The 22708-nt window shown below is 37.8% G+C and overlaps 1 protein-coding gene across 2 annotated transcripts in view; it reads right to left on the reverse strand.

Moving 5' to 3' along the window:
• USH2A (usherin) overlaps positions 1 to 22708 on the reverse strand; it is a gene marked incomplete at both ends in the record, with an annotated part of 794746 nt that overhangs the window by 470682 nt on the left and 301356 nt on the right. For both annotated transcript variants that reach the window (XM_081220997.1, XM_081220996.1), the window contains 5 exons: positions 2506 to 2779; positions 4906 to 5036; positions 6028 to 6207; positions 7811 to 7912; positions 15021 to 15147. In XM_081220997.1, the coding sequence (XP_081077123.1) occupies positions 2506 to 2779; positions 4906 to 5036; positions 6028 to 6207; positions 7811 to 7912; positions 15021 to 15147 (814 nt within the window). The remainder of the gene's footprint in view (positions 1 to 2505; positions 2780 to 4905; positions 5037 to 6027; positions 6208 to 7810; positions 7913 to 15020; positions 15148 to 22708) is intronic.

Here is a 22708-nt window from a genome sequence, read left to right on the forward strand (position 1 = left end):
AGACTAGGGATGCCTCCTTTTCTTGCTTCCCTGCCTTTGGGAAAATCATAAGCGACTCCCTACACCTACCCTACCCCCAGGTCTCTAAGTAACTGGAAGGTGGACTAGAACCCTGGGTTGACAGATCAGAGAGACAGTAGCCCTTCAGGGGGAAGTGGTCCAATGATGGGACACTTGGGCTCACAGGATGGCTGACTCTCAGCCCCACTCCTGACCTCTCTGCTCAGGGCTTTGGACAGACCATCACCTGGGAGACCATATGCCATGGCCTGCTCACTCCCAACCCAGAGGTGAGTGCTGGTCCCAAGTGTTAGTCCTAGATAAATACCCATGATCTGAGGTGGTACCTCTTCAGCAAATTATGTTGCCCAGCATCTCCAAAACACAGAGGAAAATTCATGTGCATTGGATTTCAAGGAAGACTGCAACATTAATGGATATAAAAAATAGCTCTAGTAGGACCACAAAACAGAGCCTTTGAAAAAGGATGCTAATGGAGAAGCGTGGAAAGGTTTTTATGACTACTGACAGTGGATTGAAAAAAATACAGGTAAGTGAACATGATTAGTTTTAATTGCAATTTACTACGTACATGCAGCACCTCTATATTGTGAATATCCTCCTGTTCACTGTATAAAACATGCAGTTATTTAAATAACTCTTACTATTCAAAACAACTGAGTCAGAATCTTAGAGGATAAAGGCATAAAATCTGCATTTTAAATAACCTTTCCATGTAATTCCAATGGATACTGACTAGTAATAATAATAATAATAGTTAATTTTATTGCGTTCTTACTATGTTCCAGCTACTATACTTCAATATTTTATAAGTGGTTTGAGAACCACTGATATGGATGATATTGCAATGATAAAAATTTAGTATTATCCATAAATAAAATATCTTTCAGTATCACAGTCTTAGTCATAGTGTAGATTACGTTGTTCCACTTGGGTCTATGTTGATGTTTTAAACTTCCATCATCATCACCTTATAATTCCAATTTTAGCCATGTCTCTAGGATCACCATAACCATGGGTTTTGGTGTACTTTGAGAGTAAAATGCCCAATATACAGGGGATTTTTCCTAGATGTAAACAGAATTAAGTAATTTTGCTCCTATAAAGAGTTTTCAAGTTCTTTCTAACCTCAGAAGCCTGAAAACCAGAAGAAGCCCTTATATGAATGTAATATTTTTAGCTGCTGTTACATCTTAAGTGCCTTGAAAATGTCATTACTGCCTTCCACCCCAGATATTCATTAACTCCTACTAGTACCCTTCTAAACGTCTCCTTAGAGCTAGCCATATATTTTCTATTCAAAGGCATTTAAATCTTTATGTACTTACCAAATAGGCAAAGACTGCCTCGTGGAAATTTTAACCATTCAGGGTGCGTAGATTTTGAAATACGGAGAGAACATTTTCTACACAGGAACATGCTTGGTGGCAAGCTGGAAGTTTCTGTACTTTCCCCACTTGATAGAAAGGAACATTGGCCAATGCCCATGAAAGAGAGCACCTGACTATAATAAGGAGAGTGGGCTTTGACACTAGGCTGCCCGAGATGGGCAGGCTTGCCCTCTGTTTAGTAGTCACTGACCTTGGGCAAGTTACTTTCCTCCCTGCCCCCAAGTCTCCCCATCTGTAAAGTGGGGATACAGATAATAATACCTGCCTCATGGGCTTGTTATGAAGAACTGACCCACTTATTCTCACATGAGGCTCTCAGAACCATGCCTGTCACACAGTATGAACTCACTTACTGTTAGTCTTTTTTAATCAATAATTTCTCTGATTATGTTCAACTCCTTATATGAGTTAAAGGCATGCTTTAGTTGTAAGTCACACATTCACGTACTTTTTCTTTCCTTGATGGTTATGTATAATAACTGACACACAGACTTTTCACAAGTGTGTTTGAAATTCAAGTAAACCCACACTTTCATGTGCTTTGCTGCATGAGAGCTCCATGGAAATGCAGGAAGACAAAGAGCATTTACGTCAGAAAAAACCCAGGGAATTTAAGGCCATTTTTCTTGGCTGTACACACCAACCTAATTTATATTTTAACCTGTAAATACAGATAATGATCAGTATTTGAAAGAACCAGAACCACGTGTGTTCAAGAAAAACATACTAGGAAAGATATTATATATATTATATAATAATTATATAATATATAATTGTAATTTATAAATATATACACATGTGTACACACATACATACATATATATAAATTACAATTATATTTGATGAAGATATGTTAGAATAAATATATTGATTGTAAATACATATGAAAGCACACCCTTAAGAGCAACATACAAAACTATTTGAAGAAGTGTTTTTTGATTTTTTTTTTCAGAGCTTAAAATTCTTCCAGAAAAGGGGTGAGTAGGTATTGCTTTCAGTCTGATTCGACTGCTTTGTCTCGAAACACAGAACCACCAAGACCTGGTAGGACCAGGGCTGTACTAACTTGGGAATTCCTCCCGATGAAGTTTACCTTGTTCCAGCTTCAGGTGTTTATAAGAGTCGTGCAGCTCCTGTGGGGTTCCTCCCACATAGACGGGGGAATTCACCATCAGTGGCTGAGCTCTGGACTCTGACACGCGCTCCATCAGTTCATTCATGCTTGTTGATAGGACGGGACCTTTTTTTTTAACGATCACTTTATTCCACTTTCCGTCACAATAGGACAGCCCCAGCCAGAGATCCACTTGTGTAAAGGTAAGGCTAGTATTTAACCGGAAGCTCAATATTCCACTCTTCAGTTCCATCTGTATTTCATATTAAAAAGAAAATAGGTATATAAAAGGACCTCAGAGTGGCAGTTTGGAAGAGAAAAGAAGGTCAACTTCTTGAAGAGAAGCAAGAAATTTCCCTGAAAGAACTTTATAAAAATGTCCCACTTTATTCTAAGCAGAACTGGAGTAACACATAATGAAGTACTCTGCAAGCTTATAATTGACATGACGGATGTTGTAATGAGTCAAACAAATTTATACCCAGTAATGATGATATGATGTAATGCAATACTACATAGGCTAAACCATTTTTTTTTCTTTTTGATGCAGCATAGGTAAAAGATTAAACCCTAGCATAAGTGACTGAATGACTGAAGAGAACAGTTTAAACTATGACTCTATTTTTATTTGAATCTTTAGAAAATGAGAAAATACTACTTCTTATATCAATTTAATTTCAGGGAAAAATATGACAAGACAATAAGAAAATGAAATGTCAAGCTTGATTAAGCTTATTTTAACTGGCTGGTGAACTCAATTTCAAATTTGTAAAATGTATTTTGATTCAATATTTCAGTGTTACTATTCTAAATCTCTAACTAACCTAATTGCTTCTATGTCTATTCTTTTAAAGTGCCATTTTCTAATACGAACATATTTTACTCACATTTTCATGGCAAAGGAAATGCCTCCATATGTTTTTCTTCAAAATTTTACTCAATAATTATTTTACCTACTATGTTTTTATTTTGTTAGAAGTCAAATTAGTGACCATAAGGTACTTAAAAATTTGAGATCATGTCAATGAAACAAATTAAATAATGCTATATAAAAAATTATTGCTTTTCTATGTAAAAATCATCTTTGTGAAGTACATCGGGTAAACATTCATTTTTTATCCTTTCATTCAATAAATATTGATTCCCCTACTATGTTCTGTAAACCTTCTACTACAAGAGAAATTGTTCCCAAGAATTGCACTGTCTTAATAGCAGAGGCAAACATGTGCAGAAATATTATAAACGAGATGGGGATGGGGCACAAAGAGATCGGAGAGAAGATACACCTTTTGTTCCCTAGGAATTGGGAAAGGTTTGAAGTAAGGTTTTTGGAAGTATGTAAGATTCATGGAGAATCTCCAGCAGGAAGATTAACATGTTCAACAGCATGGTGACATGTATGAGCACATTAGGTTTAGAAAAAGGTACAAAATTAGATAAAAGGATACATATGGGGGAAAGAGAAAGAAAGGGTTCTGCCAGGTATGTAGAAGCAAAATTTTGGAGGGTTTTGAGTGATATGGAAAAATAATCATTTTTCTCTTGTCTGTCTGACGCCAAAAGCCCATATTCTTTCTACTAATATCTTACACTAAAAGTTCACCCTCTGGTCATAAGAAGTACATCCTATAAAAATGTTCAGAGTAGCCTTATTCACCAAGGCAAAAACATGGGAACGACCACTACTTCATTGAAAAGAGAAGAGATATATTATTACCCAGCCATGAAAAATACATGGAGAACATGAATAACTCAGAAACAATGTCAAGGGCTAAAGCAATTGCCTAAGGATAGAAACTTTTACAAATTTCTAAAAGAAAGATTTTTAGGCATTCACTCATGATGTTCAAACTATAAAAATGCAAGGAGATAATAAACACAAAATTATGATTACATATTACCTCTAGAGGGAGACAGGGAAATGAGCTAAAGATGGCCTAGAGGTAGATGCAAAAATTTGATAATATTTTAGTTCTTGGGTTGGGTGGTAGGTTCATGAGTGTTCACTGTACTATTATAATTTTATATGTGTGTGTGAAATATTAAATATATAATATATATACTTTCGACACTATTATATAAAAGAAAATGAAGGAACATTTTTCATATATTGGGAAGGTAAATTGCATTTCCTCAATTCCTAATATTTAGCCTGTTTTGTTAAAATTATAATTTTCAAAGTATAATGGTCATTTAAAAAATCATCATGGTCCTAAAATACAAAATGTTTCACAGGATTCCAAAAGTGAAAATGACATGGGGGTAAAAATAAAAGCAAAACTGAATTTGGAAAGAAGCCCTAATTAAGTATAATGTAAACACATGGTTTATTAATTTTAAAGTTGGATCTAACATTTTTAAGTAAATTAATTAACATACAGCAAGAAAATCAGGTCCATCTTTGTTGTAAATGAAAAGAAGCAATCCATTCAATTGGTCAGTTCTGAACTTAAAGGAAATTTCAAAGTCCATTCCACCATGAAACAAATATGGATAAAGTTCCAGGAACCCTTTAGAGAAAAAAACATATACAAATTAGCATGTGCAAAGCAATATCGTTAGCATCGTAAGGGTGTCATAAGACAACCTTAGGACATATTCTGTCGTTGAATAAATCTCTCACAAAAGAAGATGCAGATCAATGTTAAGAAATTCATCTTGTAATGTACAGAAGTAGCAGAATGAACTTGACATACCTTTTAAGAGGAAGCAAGTTACTAAGTCATGGATACAATTAAGACTATTACTAGTTTATCTAAGTATTAACAATAAGTAGTTGCAACTCTGGATAATGACAGTGATGAGAAAAAGCAACAAAAAAGTGCTTTCTGTTCTGAAGGTAGTTTAACGAACTTAATACCTAACCAACTTAGCTATAAATTTAGCAGGCAATAGTGGGCTTTTATTCCAAAAGTAAGCCATGGTGGCCAAGTCACCATATTCCCTTCCACTCCTTACCCTGGGTGGCTGCTAGACAGAGACTGTAGGTGGCGCATATGCTGGGCACACTGTGCCTCACCTTTGCCACAGCCTTTGGAGCAATGGCAGTGATGGTGGTCATATTCTCTAGCTCTCCCTTAAGGCCCTACTTACCCCATCACGCAGCTGAAATTTTACTCTTAGGAACACTGTCAGTCTATATCATGGGATAAAACAGATATTGTGTGGATTAGCCTGACAAAACAAAACTCCTTTGAAACATCTGACTAAAACTATATTCTAAGTAAAAACGTGGACTTACGAATGGACATTAGTGGCACTACCATAGGTAAACCCCAAACTGCCAGAGATCTTACACATGAATATGTATTTATGAGTCTTACTATTTATATTATATATTCAGACGTTGAGAATATATGTATGGGCATCATGGCGTAACTAGGCATTTCTGAGATAGCAGGTTCATATGAGGTCAAAATAATTGCATCAGGAGAGATTAAATTACACCAGAGAAAGAACATACAAGCGAAGTAATGACCAGTGTCTATTTTAGAACCTTACCTGTCCCTAGGAACTGAGCTCCCTCTTGTAATGAAGTGGGGCATCCCTCCCAGTTGTTATACACGTTGACTTGCTCTTCAGAACTCTGCCAAACCAGACGCCCCCAAGCAGCAGAGGGATTATAATTCTTCATAAAATACACATCCTTGAGACAGCCCACAAAACCCTTTCGGATTATGTCTGCAGGGGTTGAGAGATATCAAGAAATATGTATTCTGAGAAATTCTTTTCAAGCAATGAATTTGATGTGCCATTAAAATCAAAGAACTAGGCAATATCTCTCACTGCCTATGTAATAAAATTTTTTTTTTAATTTCTTCTTTTAAGTTTTTTTTTATGTGGACCAGTTTTAAAGTCTTTATTGAGTGTGTTACAGTATTGCTTCTGTTTTATGTTTTGGTTTTTTGCCTATGAGGCAGGTGGGATCTTAGCTCCCTGACCAGGGATGGAACCCGCACCTCTTGCATTGGAAGGCGAAGTCTGAACCACTGGACTGCCAGGGAAGTCCCCAAACTTAATAACTCATGTAAACACCACACCATTAGCTAGGGTAGGTGGTAACAATTGTAATGTTTCGCTCTGGTTCAGACTCATCTTCTCTGCAGAAACAGATGTTTGCACAAAAACCTTGGTTTTATAGTAATAGCAAGACTATTGCCTCTTGAACTAACAAGGGGATCTCATCTGCCACTGGTCTTAAAAATAAATGTGCAATAACACATTTTAAAAGTAAGATTTAAAGGAAGTCTACCTATTAAATCTACAGTTTATAGTTTAGTTCCCTCATCATTTTGACCTAGTCTGTTACACAAGTAAAGCAATAATTTCATTTCATTTTTAGGAATTAATGTGATGTTAAGCTTAATTTTTGAACTCCCCAGACCAGGTAGGTGTGGGGCTTATGAATACAGTAAGTAGGGTGGTCATAAGAAGTTGGGAAAGAGAGAAAGTGAGCAAATGAGAGAATTAGAGAGCCAAAAAAAAAAAAAAAAGCAGAGAGGGCAAGGAGGCACCTGAAGCTGAGGTTGCATTTCATATGGCAGTGTCCTTACAGGTCAGTGGAAAGCTTAGTTCTCAGCTTTTGAGTTCATGACCTGATCTTAGGGAAGGTATTCACCAGCAATCAAAGTTTTACAAGGTCAATTTATATGTGCAATGGCAAATTATTTATTTATAATGGACAGATATCATCTACAGGAGGGATATTTGCTATTGGAGTATGCTCTCTTCCTGATGCCTGGATATACCAGAGACAAGAATTGTGCTTGGTGGGCAAAGAACTAGGACAAAGACTCTCTTCTCTCTTTCTTTCAATCTGTGTGTGTGTGTGTGTGTGTGTGTGTGTGTGTGTGTGTGTGTGTGAATGTTTTCAAGAGACTTCTCCACCAGTCTACAGTAGCCAAATGAAAGCCCTCTCTTCTCTACAGGTATTTCTAAGGAGGTAACTATAATCTTGAGGATTTAAATATATCCTTCTCAAAAAATTCGTTGGAAGTTTTTGATCCCTAACTAACATAGCTTTGACTGAAATTAGTATAATTCATTTCAGCAAAAGTTTAATGAACTCCTTTTACATATCAAGAACTGGGTACTAAGAACTGAAATACAAGTAGTACATGGTTCCTTTAGAAAAGAAGAGACCTAAAGGAAAATTTTTGACATACTGATGTAGGAAATACAGCATGAGACAGAAAATAATACTATTACCCATACTTTAAAATAATGCAAGTTGATTCTAAAATGTGGTGACAACATATAAATTCTATACCTTTCCCAAACTCACCAGAATCCTTCCTGAGGATGGTATAACCCTGCGGCAGCCCTCCCACAAACACTCCTGTGTTCTCTCCAATAACAGTACTGCCATTCAGGGTGGTCGAGGAGCCTATAGATGGAAAAGGAGATGAGAATTCCAACTTCAGCAGGATAATCTATTTCTGCTAATTTAACGAATGACTAAACCTTTCCCTGGGCTTCTGGACACCACTCTTTCTTGGTTCTCTACATATCGGTTACTTTTCTTCACTGGTTCTTCCTCATCACCCCAACATCTTGATGCTGGAATGACCCAGACTTCTTCCATTCTCAGATCTCTTTCTCCACCTACACAGATACCCTAATCCCCTCTAGAAGGATGAAGAGAGAGCTGGGTAGCTGTGCTAACTCCCGGGGCCAAAGATCAGAAGTGGCCTGGGTCCTTGACTGTGTTGCATAACAATGAAAATCTGTTAAAATGTCTATCTTACTCCATCATTTTTTGGGAGAAGGGGGATTTTTTTTTTCAGAGCCCAAACAACTAATTAGCCCTACTTATATCTGGGACCTTGGCTTTAAATACCATCTTTAGCTGACAACTCCCAATTTTTTTATCTCTAGTCTGGAACTCTTCCCTGAACTCAGATCCAGGAATCTGCTTGATACTTCCACTTGGATGCCTCATAGGTACCGAAGACTTAACATGTTCAAACTGAAATCTGAACATCTCTCTCTGAATCTGCTTCTCCCACTAACTTGCCCACCTTAGTTATGGTAGTTACAGTCTAAAGGCCCCAAACATTGCAGTCATGCTCTACATTAGGGGTTAGCAAAACTCTTCTGTAACGAGCATACATATACATATGGTCCCCCATATGTAGACCATACAGCCTGAAGCAGCCAGACAATACCTAACCAATGGGTGCAGTTGTCACCAATAAAGCTTTATAAAAACAGGCATGGGCTGGATTTGGCCCACAGGTGGTAGTTTGCCAACCCCTGCTCTACCTCAATCAAATTCCTTAACATTTACAATACATCCAGATTTCTCATTATATCCACAATTCCTTCCCTGGCTCAAGAAATGATCATTTCTTGTCTGGATTATTTTAGAATTATTGCAGAAGCTGGTCTCCATGCTTCTGTAATGAATTAATAAGCAGAAACATCAATTAAATAGAGTCGGGAGACCAGAAGGTAGAGTTCTCACACCTTGTAATGAAGGCAAACCCAACAGGAAGAAGAAAGACTTTTCTTTCCTGGCAAGGACTCAGCCAATGAAAAATCATGAACACTTTGTTGACTATAGTCCTCCCGGCTTCCTATTCACCCTCTGTAAAAGTTTTCTCCCCCCCTTGCCATGCGGGACTTGCACTTGGCTTGCCATGGTTGTAGACCCTGAATTGTGATTCTCTGCTGATCCCCAATAAACCCATCTTTGCTGGAGAAATATCTGACAGTCTATTTGTTTTAGGTCAACACTTTGGTGGACACTATGGGGACCAGAGAAAATCCCTGAAGGCTCCAGTTCTGGTGAACAAACAGGTGTGGTACCCACAAAGAAGCCCACTGTGCTCACTGCTTACCCACTGTGCTCACTGCTCTTACTAACCCTGGAGTTTGAAGGTAAATCTTTCTCCTGGAACTGAGTTCACACCCTCTTTGCATTTGAAGCTCTCCAGGCTTTATGTAAGTTCTGCTTAAAGGTTTTGTCTGGTTAAGGCCTTGTTCTGTACCTGAGTACTCATTTGGAACTTCAGTCTAATTTTGAGATCAGACTGTTTCAACCAAGACTGGCTGAGAAGTCATCAGCCTGTTCCTTCAGGAACGAAGCTGCTTCACTGAAACTGTGCTGGTTTTTCAGGCTTCAGCTCATTCCTTTGGAATTAGGGTTGTTCTTTGGAAATGACTGAAAAGCCTTGGGCCTGGTTTCTACAGGACCAAACTGTTTCCCTAGAATTGGCTGGTATTAATTTGCATGCTGTTTTGAGTTGCGAGCAGTTTGATTTGAACTGTGAGCTGTTTAAAAATTATTCTTTCACTCTGGAGACAAACCTCTGAGTAATGAGATCCCAGTTATCTACATATTTTGAGGGAGCCCCCACCGACAGGGACTATGGACAATTTTATGTTTAAAAAGTGTGGTCTTTCCTCATGTGCATTTCCAACTAAATGGACCAAACTGACCTAAGGTAATTTAGAATATCAATGGCCATTATGGGGAATTTTTGGAATCCTCAAAGTTAATTGGACTACAATATCTCAGAAATTCCCAGAACTGAATAGTATGCCTATTTTGATTGGCATGTTGAGGTTTCTAAATGTAATTAGGAGCCTAAAATTGCCTCTCAGCAAAATGAGATATTAAGATTAACTGAGGCAAACATGTGGATAAAGAAAGACAAAGTGGCTCTCCACGCCTCAGGCTTTTCTTCCTTGGCTTCTCTGTCTCAGGCTCTACCTCTGGTACCATCTTGTCTCTCTTCCTCAGCTCCTCATGGCCAGACTCATCTGGAACCATCTTTCTCCTTTCCTTCTCTACTGCCTATGCCTCCTCTAGACCCTCAGTTCCCCCCCTAATAATTCTCTCACCAAACTTCCCCTTTCTCTGAAATTTTCCCCACTCCCTTTTCCTCTGAACTTATCAGAACCTGTCCCTTTAAAATTAAGCCTTCTGAGGTTCCAGAAGCTAAACCCTTAATTTCTTATATTCCCTGAACTAAAGCTGACCTGCAAGCCACAGTCAAAAATATACCGAAAGTAACTGAAGATTGTCACAGATTTGCTGAGGAATGTAATGTAGTCATTCAAACTTATCAACTTGGTTTCTCTGACTTACCTTAGCTAATTCATAGGTTTTTTGGTGATGGCCAGACCCAGCATTGGATCAGAACTGCTAACTGGGAAAATCCTGAAAGGTCTCTAGGATAACAACCAGGAGATCAGCCCTCTAACTTATTATATGATCAGGCTTGAGCAATCACTAGGTGACTTCATTGAGCAATTCCTAGGGTTTTTCCAAAGACTGTCAACTGGAACAAAATTCAGGCTTGCACACAAAAATCTGATGAACCTGTTCATTACGATTACAATTGAATTCAGATTATTTTTACGCAAAATTTCGGTCTTCCTCCAGATGTTGATTCCACCTGGGTAGCTTTTAATTCCATGTTTATTAATGGGCCAAACTGGGATCCTTCCTTTCTAATAAAAAGGACCAGGATGGAATGGAAAACTATGTCCCATCTAGTTTTGATTAATCTGTCAAAACTGCTCTCTCACACTATAGCTGAATCACCTAAAAGGAAGACTGTTAAATTCTTAAACTTCAACTATAGCAAATGAAGGCTCCTAAATGAAACTAAAATCCTCCTAGTTTCTGGTATTATTGAAAATAGCCAGGATATTGGAAAAGAGACTGTTACAAATTTAAGTGCTTTCAGTGTCTTCAGCCCTCTGACTAACCTTTCCAACATCCTCCAACTACTCAATGGCAGGCTCTGAAGAACTATAGGGGCTCTTCCCAATTCTCCGTCTTAATCAGCTTAAAGAAATGTTTCTCAAGATTGGGGTTGAATCTCTTCCAGTCCTAATTGACACCAGAGTCACACACTCAGTGCTCCATCCCACTACTAAAAAGCAGCCTCTGCATCCGAGTACTAACACAGTTCAAACAGTGCGGATCTCTAACGAATCTCAAGAGGCTCTTGTCTCTGAACCTATTCCCTTTCCTTTAGGCCCTTTGAGAGACACATGTATTTTTCTCCTTAGTTCCTCTGCCCCTACCGATTTATTAGGCTGAGACTTCTTGGAGAAGTATCATGCTGGAAATTCTTTCTTCCAAAAGGAGGAAATAATCTAGAATTTGACAGTAGCCATCAAAATCACCAACCAGGTAAATTAAATGACCCCTTTCACATCTTTTATTTGCTCTGTCTCCGACAGTTCTAGAGCAGATTTTGGAAACACTGATCATTTGTCCCTATTGAATCAGCCACCACCATCTTTATGGGCAAAATCTCCAACTGATACTGGCAAACTTCAAAGAGCACCCCTTCCCATCAAGATTCAAATAGATCCCTCAAACCCTCTTCCCAGAATTAATCAATACCCTATAAGTAAAGAAACCTTTCAAGGCATAAAGCCTATAATAGAAGATTATAAGGCTCAAAACCTCATTATGCCTGTAGTAATTCCTGTAAGGATTCTATTTTACCGGTGAGAAAACCTAAGGGCTGAGGGTAGAGGTCTGTCCAGGACCTCTGAGCAATAAGCAACATTGTTATCCCTAGACGCCCTGTTGTTCCTAATCCTCAGACGTTCTAACATCCATTCCCACTGGAAGCAAATTCTTTACTGTAATTGATTTATGCAGTGCATTCTTTGGTATTCCACTTGATGAAGCTAGCCAACACCTTTTTACCTTTACTTGGGAAGAAAAACAATTCACCTGGACAGTAATGCTCAGGGTTTTACTGAGAGTCCTTCTTGTTTCTTGTAAATCCTGAAGGTTGACCTGGATGATATAAAGTTTCCTACAGGTCTACTTTGTTGCATATGTGAATGATTTGCTTCTTTGATCTTCCAAAGCCTATTCACAGGAAGACAGCATCCACTTTCTAAAGCTTTTAGCCTTAAAGGGACATAAGATTGCCAAGGAAAAAATTGTAGTTTGCCCAAACCCAGGTTTGATATTTAGGGCATCTGGTATCAGAACAAGGGCTACACTTTGATACAGACAGACTTCATAGTGATTGAGGAACCTGTTTTACAGGCCAGGTACTTCAACAAGTCTGTGGCATCAATCCTCTGATTTAGTCGATCACAGTAATGGCATTATTAGACCCAACTGGCAAAATTTGTAGAGGTCATACAAATACCTTGGCCTAAAGCATTGCTATTGGTCCCTCTAAATCTCAGATCTACACTTTTTGTAACTCAAAAATTCTCACCCATTGAAACAGTCATAGGACATCCAACACACTTGTTACTGCTTTTCTTGACCTACAACTGAAAAGAGGAGAGATACTCCAATAATGCAAGGGCCAAATTGTTCCTATTAAAAATAACCACATTTTGGTAGAGCAATCTTTTTACAGTGCACTCTCAGGAGACAAAGACCTTAAGCATCACACCTTGCAACCTGAAGGCTTTATCTACTGGAAGAGACACCTCCAGAAGAACTTTCTTCAACCTTATCAGAGAGGCCCCTATCACGTATTGCTAACCAACCCTTCTGCTGCCAAAATCCAAGGAATAGATTCTTGGACTCACGTGACACGCCTAAAGAAAGCACCAAATTCTGAAGGGACCTCAAAAAGTCTGGTGACCTGAAAGTAAATATTTCCCAGAACTAAAGCAGACAACACCTGATGAGGCAGCTTTCTGAAGATATTTGGACCAGGTCTTTAGGAAGTGTATTGCCAAACCTTTGACAATGACATAATGCTTCAGATGATCTCCAATGTCTATGGTTTTGATAGCATATGGAATTGAGACAGAAAGTGTCTGAGAGTTCTCCCTTCTACCTTCCCTTGTTACTCGAATATGACCTCAGTAGGTTTCCAATCTGTGCATTCCCTTCTGATATGAGACCCCACACACGGGAAAGGTCCTTCCTGGCACTGAGGGACAAAAAGCCATTGAAATTAGAAAAGCTGACTCGATCAGTGATGCTCTGAGAGAAAGATCATGATCAAAAGGGGGACATATAAAAAATTAATAAGCAGAAATCACAATTAAATAGATTTGGGAGACCAGAGGAAGGTCTCATGCCTTGTGGTGACAGCAGAGCCCAACAGGAAGAAGAAAGACTCCTCCTCTTTCCTGGCAAGCACTCAGCCAATGAAAAGCCATGGGCTATTTGTTTACTACAGCCCTCCCAACTTCCTTTTGCCCTCCATAAAAGCATTCTCCTTCCGTTGCTGTGCGGGGACTTACAAGGGGCTCACCATGGTTGCAGACCCCGAATTGCAGCTTTCTACTGATCCTGAATAAACCCATCTTTGCTGGAAAAGCATATGTCAATCTATTTGTTTTAGGTCAACACTTCCATCCTTGTTCTCCTTAAAACTTATCTCCAAAAGAGCAGCCAGAGTGTTCCTTTTAAAGAAAGAAGTCATGTCTTGTCACCCCTCTCTCAAAATTCTCCAACGGCTTCCCTCTTTTCATGTAAAAGCTCACAAAGCCCTATGTAATACAGCCCCAGTGGCCTCTCTGATTTCACATTGTAACACTAGCCCCTTCAACCTCTCTTTCCCACATTGGCTTCCTTGTTGGTCCTTGACATGGCACATATCGTATACTCCCACCTCAGGGCCCTGGGACCTACTGTTCACTTGACTTGAAACATTCTCCTAGACATTTGCCTGGTTTGCCCTTTTATCCCCTTTAGGTCTATGCTCATATGTCACCTTATCGGAAAGACCTTCTCTAACAGTCTTTTATATAATCAAAACATCCCTTCCCCAATACACACACACACACACACACACACACACACACACTCACCCCTTTTCCTCTTATCCTGTTTTATACATTCTCAGAATGTAGCACTACCTGATATTTGTTCAATATTTATTTATTCTGTTTCCTGCCTCTCTCCCACCTAAAGTGTAAATTTTCCTCGTTGTTTCCAGAGTTCCTAGAGTAGTAGTAGGTGCTCATTAAAATTTTATATTTTCTGAATGAATTAATAAAAGCCTGCATCATTGTATAGGTACTGTAGCTTTTACAATTACATGGGGATGGTAGATAGGGAAGGATAGAAAGAAAAATAAACTTAGAACTGCAAAGAAAAAATACATGTCCCAGAACGCTGCCTACCAACTGTCTTAATTGGAAGAAGTTGTTTACCTTTTGGAGGCTTAGTATCCTCATCTCTAAAATGCATATAATAACCGAGGTCATAATAGAGGAACAAAAGGAGAGAACATAAGTAAAACATAAGTAAAAGGAAAGTAAAAGCCCTTGCAAATTGTAAAGACTGAAAAAGATACAAAATTGTTATTGATGACTTTACTCTTATTTTTGCTTTACTGAAACCCTGTGTAGATGAGAAGATAGTTGCCAAGACTTCATCATTTTAGGAGCACCCCAAAGGCAAACTCAACAGCAATTTAGATGAAGTTGAGTGGAGATAAAGGTGAAAGAAGAGATGAACAAATATAAACAACAGAAGAGTATGGTAACATCAGCACATCAATAGAGCCCTTCATATATGTCAAAGAAGATCTTACCTGTATATTGTCCATCAAGTGTGATTTGGCCGAAATCCTGATGCCTAATCGCGATTATCTCATGCCATTTGCCATCACTATATTGTTTACCATCATCATTAGTTGTGGTAACTTCTACCGCAGACCCCTTAAGGGAATGAATGAGGGAAAAAAAATCAATGAGTGAGTATACATGTTACATACACATACATATATATTTGTATATTTGTTAAAAACCAACTGGCAAATTTCAACATGATCCAGATGCAAGCATGCACACGTTTCAAACAGAACTCAAAATTAAGGTTGATACATCCTTCTGGCTTTTCTCTGATGTACTTCTGTGTCACCTCAGTGCTCAAATCTGAAAAGAGCTTCTCTTTGGAATAAAAATCTCTTACAAGTACCCTTGGATTTTGAGTAACTATACTCATCAGAAAGATAATGAATTTTCTATTCTAATATTTTAAATTTGGGGGCAGAAATATAAAAAAGAGAAGAATTTAATAAAATACTATTCAAATAATATTGTTCTAAAGATAAGGAAATGTCTGGCAAGTTATTTTCTTTTACCTTCACTACACTATGTATAGCAAGAAGGAATAAGGTTCACATTAAAAACTAGTCAGTTACTAATGCCTTGAACATAAGTATAGCGGTTAAACTTAATACTCAATGCTTTGTAGTCTAAATTCTAGCATTTGTACTTTTGCCTAAGGTAATAGTATAGTTACAAATGAGTTCCTAAGTGGATAAGACTAGGAAATGGCAGATATTAAGAACAGATATTAGCTAAAAGGAGGTGAGGATAAGGAAACAAAGAAAAGCAGAAGAGAAACATTTCATCTTAACACTTTAGAGCTATGTATATTCTGGTTAGCACAATGATACTCTTTTTATGTTAGTGAACACTTAAGACTAAGTAAAAGAGATTTCAACTTTGTCACCATCATCATTTGCTACTACTGTGGTTAAAGAAAAAAGAACCAGAAAATTACTCTAAACCTTCTAAATGAAAACAATTTTTTTCTTTCTTTCTTAATAAAGTAGATCTCTTTAGCAATACTTAACTTTAATCAATAAAAAATTTTTAAAAGCTAAAAATAAGATTTGGTAAAATATTACAAAATATATTTTTAAATTACTTGGACTGTTTCACCAAATTCTAATAATCTTGGTATACTGTTTTTTCAAAGAAGATAAAACTGATAATTATCTGATGCAATATGGTGAAAAGATTTATGTCACAAAAACTGCAACGTTAATCACACCATCTTCAGTAAAACATTTCTGTTTATATTTCCCTAAAATAGCTTCAGCAGTATACCATGTCCATTCTATGCATTTAATTGGCTCCTGTCAGGCCTCATACAGAGCATGACAACATGTGTGACATACACAATTTCATATTACCAAAAAAGAGCTTTTAATTTCCCATGAGTAGGAGTGGGTTGCTTCTCACGTGGACAATATCCCAACTTTTACAGGCAACTCGATCAGCTAGAAAGATGACCATTTTGGTAAGTCCTCGAATCTTTGTAGGTTGATTTTCCTTCTATCTCTTTCCTCTACATGTTCTTTTATTTTCCTCAACCCTATTTCAACATTTTAATATTTTACAAACACACATTTCATTATCGTAGTTTAATAATTAAAACCAGAACTGGTGTCGTGCCCAATTAATGTGCCCTGGTAGCATGCCCATTAGTTTTTCCATTAGTGAATTCAACAATACTAATGGGATTACTAGCATGGGATGCTAATTGGGCGTGACATAAGAAACTGGCTTACTTCTTAGCATACCCTTGCTAATGATGAAATTAATGAGCATTTTATTAAATGCTGTCTCATCAAAGTGTACTTAGTTAGCGTTAAAATTGTTACAGACGATGCTGCATTCTAAAGATCAGGTGTCTGAGTAAGTGGTTCTTCATATCATGTTTGGCGACAGTCTGAAGCATTAATAGTTCTCTACATTGAAATCACATTGACTGGTGACACATTCAAGTACATAACACACAGCCTCAGTATGCCAAATTTTCTTCATACTTAGAGGAACTTAGTGTATTATTCTTTGACGATCATTTTAAGATTATTTTACTTTACCAATGTTAAGAGAATAATTCTGTGATCAATTCTGATGTCATATGATGCAGTTTATTTTTTCCATCTGGAAAATATCAGACATGTTAAATAGATGCTATTCGGAATTTTTTTGAAAGCTTTTACTTTCACTGTTTCCCTAAGTGAAGTCAGAACGTTATGTGAATTTCCTGTTAATGTCACTGAACATAAAACATATAAATGAGAACCACGAGTCATTACTGGTCAATAAAATATCATCTGATCAAGTATTTCCAAATTGAAATTAATCTAATGAAAATAGGAAGACTCTAGCTAATTGTTAGAGAGGACAAAAAAATACAGCAATTAAAAAATGGAGCAACTTTACTGACTCTTAACAATAATTCTAAAGTGTTCAGTTTATGATAGGCAAACATATGTCCTGTTGTAAATATTATGAAGAATCTTTCCCCTTTCCCCCAAATATTTTTTCATAGAATGAATCGGATAGTTGGAAGGAATGCCAAATAAGTTTTTACACCTCTATGTAGGATTATATTGTTATGTAAAGAATTTGTTACTTAAGTATATTAAGATATTTTAAAAAGAACAAAGTACACAACGACTTCAGTTATTTTGAAACTACGTGTTAGAGAGTAACTTTAAATTCCTACAAAATGCTCTTTCCACAACTCAAAATTTAATTATTTTGAATGGATTCAGGAACAGTAATTTGAAAATAACCATCGGTATAAGTCAAAGTATCTAACTGACAAATGAAAACAAATAACTAAAATTGTTAAATTATCATTAAAGAACTGGGAATTTTATCCTAGAAAATGGGTAATTTCTTCAATTATGAGTACTATTTTACCAATAGCTATCTAGCCACTCAGTCAACCAATCAGTCAACAGATCTTTATTTATTTATGAGTATATCTACTATGTTCCAAGGACTGTACTGAGCCTCAAGGATGTATCTGGGGACTAATAGACAGACTTGCCCTCACTGGATTGTACCCTCAGATAAGAAAGACACAAAGAGCAAATAACTACTTGTCTGATGAGTACAATAAGGTGTTCATTAGATAATCTTGTATCCTTTAAAGACAAAAGGAAAGAAAACTGGCTTAAAGTGGTACCTGAGTTATTTAAAATATAAATAATTTGAAATGTCAATGGGGGACATATAAAACAAACTCCTAAGCTTCTTTAAACTTGGGGTAGCTCTAACTTTGTTCAAGAAGTTGTATTCATGACACAGAGTACAGACTTGTGGTTGCCAAAGAGGTGGGGATGGGGGAGGGAAGCATTGGGAGTTTGGGATGAGCAGATGCAAACTATTATATATAGGATTGATAAACAACAAGGTCCTACTGTACAGCACAGGGGACTATGTTCAATACCCTGTGGTAAACCAAAATGGAAAAGAGTATGAAAAATAATATATATATGTATAACTGAGTCACTTTGCTGTACAGAAGAAACTAACACAACATTGTAAATCAACTCTACTTCAATAAAAAAAAAAGAGAAAAAAAAGCTGTATTCATATTCCTACCCCAAAAGAGAAAAAAATGGAAGAATATTCCAAATATTCTCCATTCCTCAGTTTCAACAATTCTCTTTGTCTGATAATATGTGGGGCTTTCATTAAAAAGTTAGCAATATGTCCAGTTAACCTGGATAAATTCCTTCGTGGTGAGGAAGGACCAGTTCTGGCTAGCTTGAGCTCATGGACTCATGTATAGACAGCATCACAAGCACTGAGCGTGATACATCTGATCACATTTTCTCAAATGTATCTTAAGCCAGTCCGGCTCAACCAATGCCTTACTTTCTTTTGTATAAATTAATTATCACTTTCCTGAAAATGCAGGTAACTTTTGCTTTATAGAGGGATATTATTATTCCAGGTAAAAATGCACTTGTAAGGCATCATTAAACGCTCTGCATTCCCCGGGTCCTCCAACTTTGGCTATAACAATTTCATTAGTGCTTGCCTGGCAGGTACCAACTTTGTATACAGGTTACGATTTGGGTATATAGGGCAGGGACAGGCAGCGGGGAGCACTCTAGGCCATTGTCTGAGGGAAGAGGGGGAGGAAATGGTTGGCAATGCCCTTGTGAATGTTTCCTTGAACTCTGCTCTGGTCTACACCAGCCTGTCTATGTGATCATTGAAAAGGGGATGAAAAAGGGCTTCCCTGGTGGCGCAGTTGTTGAGAGTCCGCCTGCCGATGCAGGGGACACGGGTTCGTGCCCCGGTCTGGGAGGATCCCACATGCCGCGGAGCGGTTCGGCCCGTGAGCCATGGCCGCTGAGCCTGCGCGTCCGGAGCCTGTGCTCCGCAACGGGGGAGGCCACAACAGTGAGAGGCCCGCGTATCACCAAAAAAAAAAAAAAAAAAAAGAAAAAAAAAGAAAAAAAAAAAGAAAAGGGGATGAAAAAGATGAGATGGAGAGAGTTTTCTGGCAGCCAGTCTCAGGATCGTAATGGCAATAATGTGGCTGCGCAGAGTTAAGCATTATTTAACTTATTCCCCTTCCTATTCTGCAGAATCTGAAGCTATCACATCTTTTAGAAAGAGAAATAACACTCAAAGAGATGGCAGTCATGTTTCAGTTCTGGTGGAATCATTTTGGGATTAATTCTGCAAAGACTTTGCCCCATATGTTTAGAGTATATTGTGGGTGGGGGGGGCCGGGGGCAGGCAGGGCACATTTATTAAATACTCAAAACCTGTGAACAAACCCGTGGCCACTGTATGATTACAGACGTAGCTCTGGGGTGTGAATGGTCATCTGGAATCACACTCACAGACACCAGGATGGACCTTTATGAGAGTGTGACCGATTGTATTGTAAGTGTGAGGCAGCGTGAAACCACCCTGGCACACTGCCCTGTTCAAGTCCAGCAGGACTCTGTACTCCAATCTTGGAAGGGGGGATGTCTAAAGAGAGGACGGCAGGAGTGGCATTTTGTTCATTTCTCGTTTCCGTGTTTCCAACTCATAAATGCCCAGCACAGTGCCTGGAATATGACACATTTTTAACAATGTTTCATTGAACAAAATAAACTAAATTCAGTGCCAGTTCTATCACTAGATCACTGTGTGACCCTAGTTAAGACACTTCATCTAAAGCAGGGAAAAAAACAATACCTACTTCAGGTGGCTACTTCAAGAATGAAATGAGACAATCAACATGAACCCACTTTGTGTACTTTTAAAGCTCTATGAATAAATGGCTATATGATTAAAGTTTTTCTCCATCTGGCTTGATCTCAAATATACCTAGGTATTAACAGGTTGAGGTAGAAGAAGCAGAACCAGATTTTTTCTTTCTCATTGATATTCTTCTATTTTACTGGATTGTTTCCTTTCTTTTATGTTTTTTGTTGATATTTACAATTTAGCATTTAGTCTTTTTTTTATCTTGTTAATTGTTCTTGGAACATTTTCATTCTATTAGTAATTAATTTCTGTTTTCACAACATTTAAAATCAAATATTTTTGTCCATTTATTTTATGAAAACAAGAAACCAATATAACCTATACCCTTACTGCCCCCCTACTAAGTTGATACCTTAAGAAACTTTTAAGTCACTCATTCCCCCCACCCCTTCAACTCTTAGTAATTTTAGCACCAAACAATTATCAGGGCTTTTTTTTCCCCTTTGCTTTGTGTCTCTTCTATGTCAAAGATTCTTTGGTACATAAAACACATTTCTAGTCATTTTGTCATCAAATACTTAGGTTGGACTTAATATCCTTAGGTTTATTATTCACCACTACTTCTCCTCTATATTTCAAATTCTTTATTTTTTCCTTCCGATTAGAAGCCTTGCTGAAATATTTCCTTCCAATATGGTGCATGGATGGTATTTAAACTGAATCTCTGGACATCAACAAGCATTGTTCTTTCATGTTGAAAAGCTTGGTCACAGATTAGCTGTATAACTTTGGTAAAATTAATTTAACCATGACTCAGATTTTCACCTGTAAAGTGGGGATAGTGAGTACCTGCTTTATAGAGTTGCTGTGATGTTTAAATACGTGTGTGTGTGTGTGTGTGTGTGTGTGTTTATGTATAGAGAGAACACTTAGAATAATGGCTGGCACACAGAGGTCCTATAGAAGAACAAGCTTTGCTTAATCTTGACTATAACTTGATGAGCCCTTTCAAAAAATTTATAATCAAGTCTATTAAATCATATATTCTCTCCTATTTTATATTTCATTATCTTAGCCCATCCTTCTTCACCTTGTGCATGCGTTTTTTGTTCTCCTTTATAATTTCTTCTTAATATTAGCATCTTCCTTCATCTTTCTTTATGTTTTCATATTTTTGTTATGTATTTTGACCTAGCAATCTGAGGCTCAGCAGTCTCTCTTCTAATTAATCTACTTAAAGGATTCAAATGAAAAATAATATTTTCAGTTCCGTAACTGAATCAACGTCAGTGTGCTGTTTTTGTTTTCCTGATGCCATCTGCCTTGCCTTTGGAAACAGCTGCTTCTTAGCCCTTTCTCTCTGGATGCTGGATCTGCTTAGGTATGATGCTATTTCTTTTTGCTTATTCATTGTCCACCTCTTGGCATCCCTTAAGAAGCTGCCATTCTAGGGGACACCCAGGGGTCCTTGGGCCTGAGGACCTATAGCGGTCAGGCCAGGGAGTTATCAGGTCGCTGTCAAAATACCAGGAATAAACCTTTCTTTCCCTGGTCTTGCCAGTAGCCAATTCATGGCTCGACCACTTCCTAACACAGGAACGACTCAGTCTGCCTCTTGAGGGCTTCTGCAGGGATCCTGGGTGATGTTCAGACACACTTGGTCCAGCAGGCCCTGACTTTCCTCTCAAAGGTGAGTGGGTCTCCAGGATGTAGGAAGCTCTTGGCCCATGATCCCTTAGATACAGAGGGGAAAAGCTGTGCCTCCTTTAATAATAGAACATTAAACATTTATTTGGCAAGCATAATTTATGTCTTAGATCAGCAGTTTTAAGTTGAAAACCTGAGAAAAATCTTTGACATAGTCTTACTCCTCAGTTACTCACAGGCCCAACACAGTGCTTAATGGCAAATGTTTACGAACCTTCCTTTAACTGAAGTGAAGACAACTATGCAATAGTTTCCCGTTGCCCTCAGGAAAAATTTAAATCCTCTCAAATCCTTCCCAGGTCCTAAGTTACTTAGTCTCTACCCAACTTTTCAACCTACCACTGTTCTCTTTGTTCTGTACGCTACAGCCATATTAGACTCATCTCAATGTATTTAATATGCCATGTTCTTGTCTAACTCAGACACTAAATATTTGCTGTTTGCTCTGCCTGGAAATTTTATTACAGATCCTACCCTCATCTCCCATCAGTATTTCCTCTGGCCTGCCCCACCTGAAACACATGTCCTCTTGTATAGACATATACTCTTGTCCTGATCAACTTTTCCTCATTGTTTTGCATCTCAGTTAAATATCACATTTGCAGAGGAGACAGACAAGTTAAAAGAAAGACTCTTTATGCTCTTATCACACACAGCATCATACTTGTCTTTCGTAACAGTCGTGAATATTTTATTTTTTTTAACTGTATACTACCTAGATTGTTTCATAGGGTCATGGTCATATTTAACTTTAAAACTAGTG

The sequence above is a fragment of the Mesoplodon bidens genome, assembly GCF_964165515.1.
Source record: "Mesoplodon bidens genome assembly, chromosome: 2".
NCBI lineage: Eukaryota > Metazoa > Chordata > Mammalia > Artiodactyla > Ziphiidae > Mesoplodon > Mesoplodon bidens.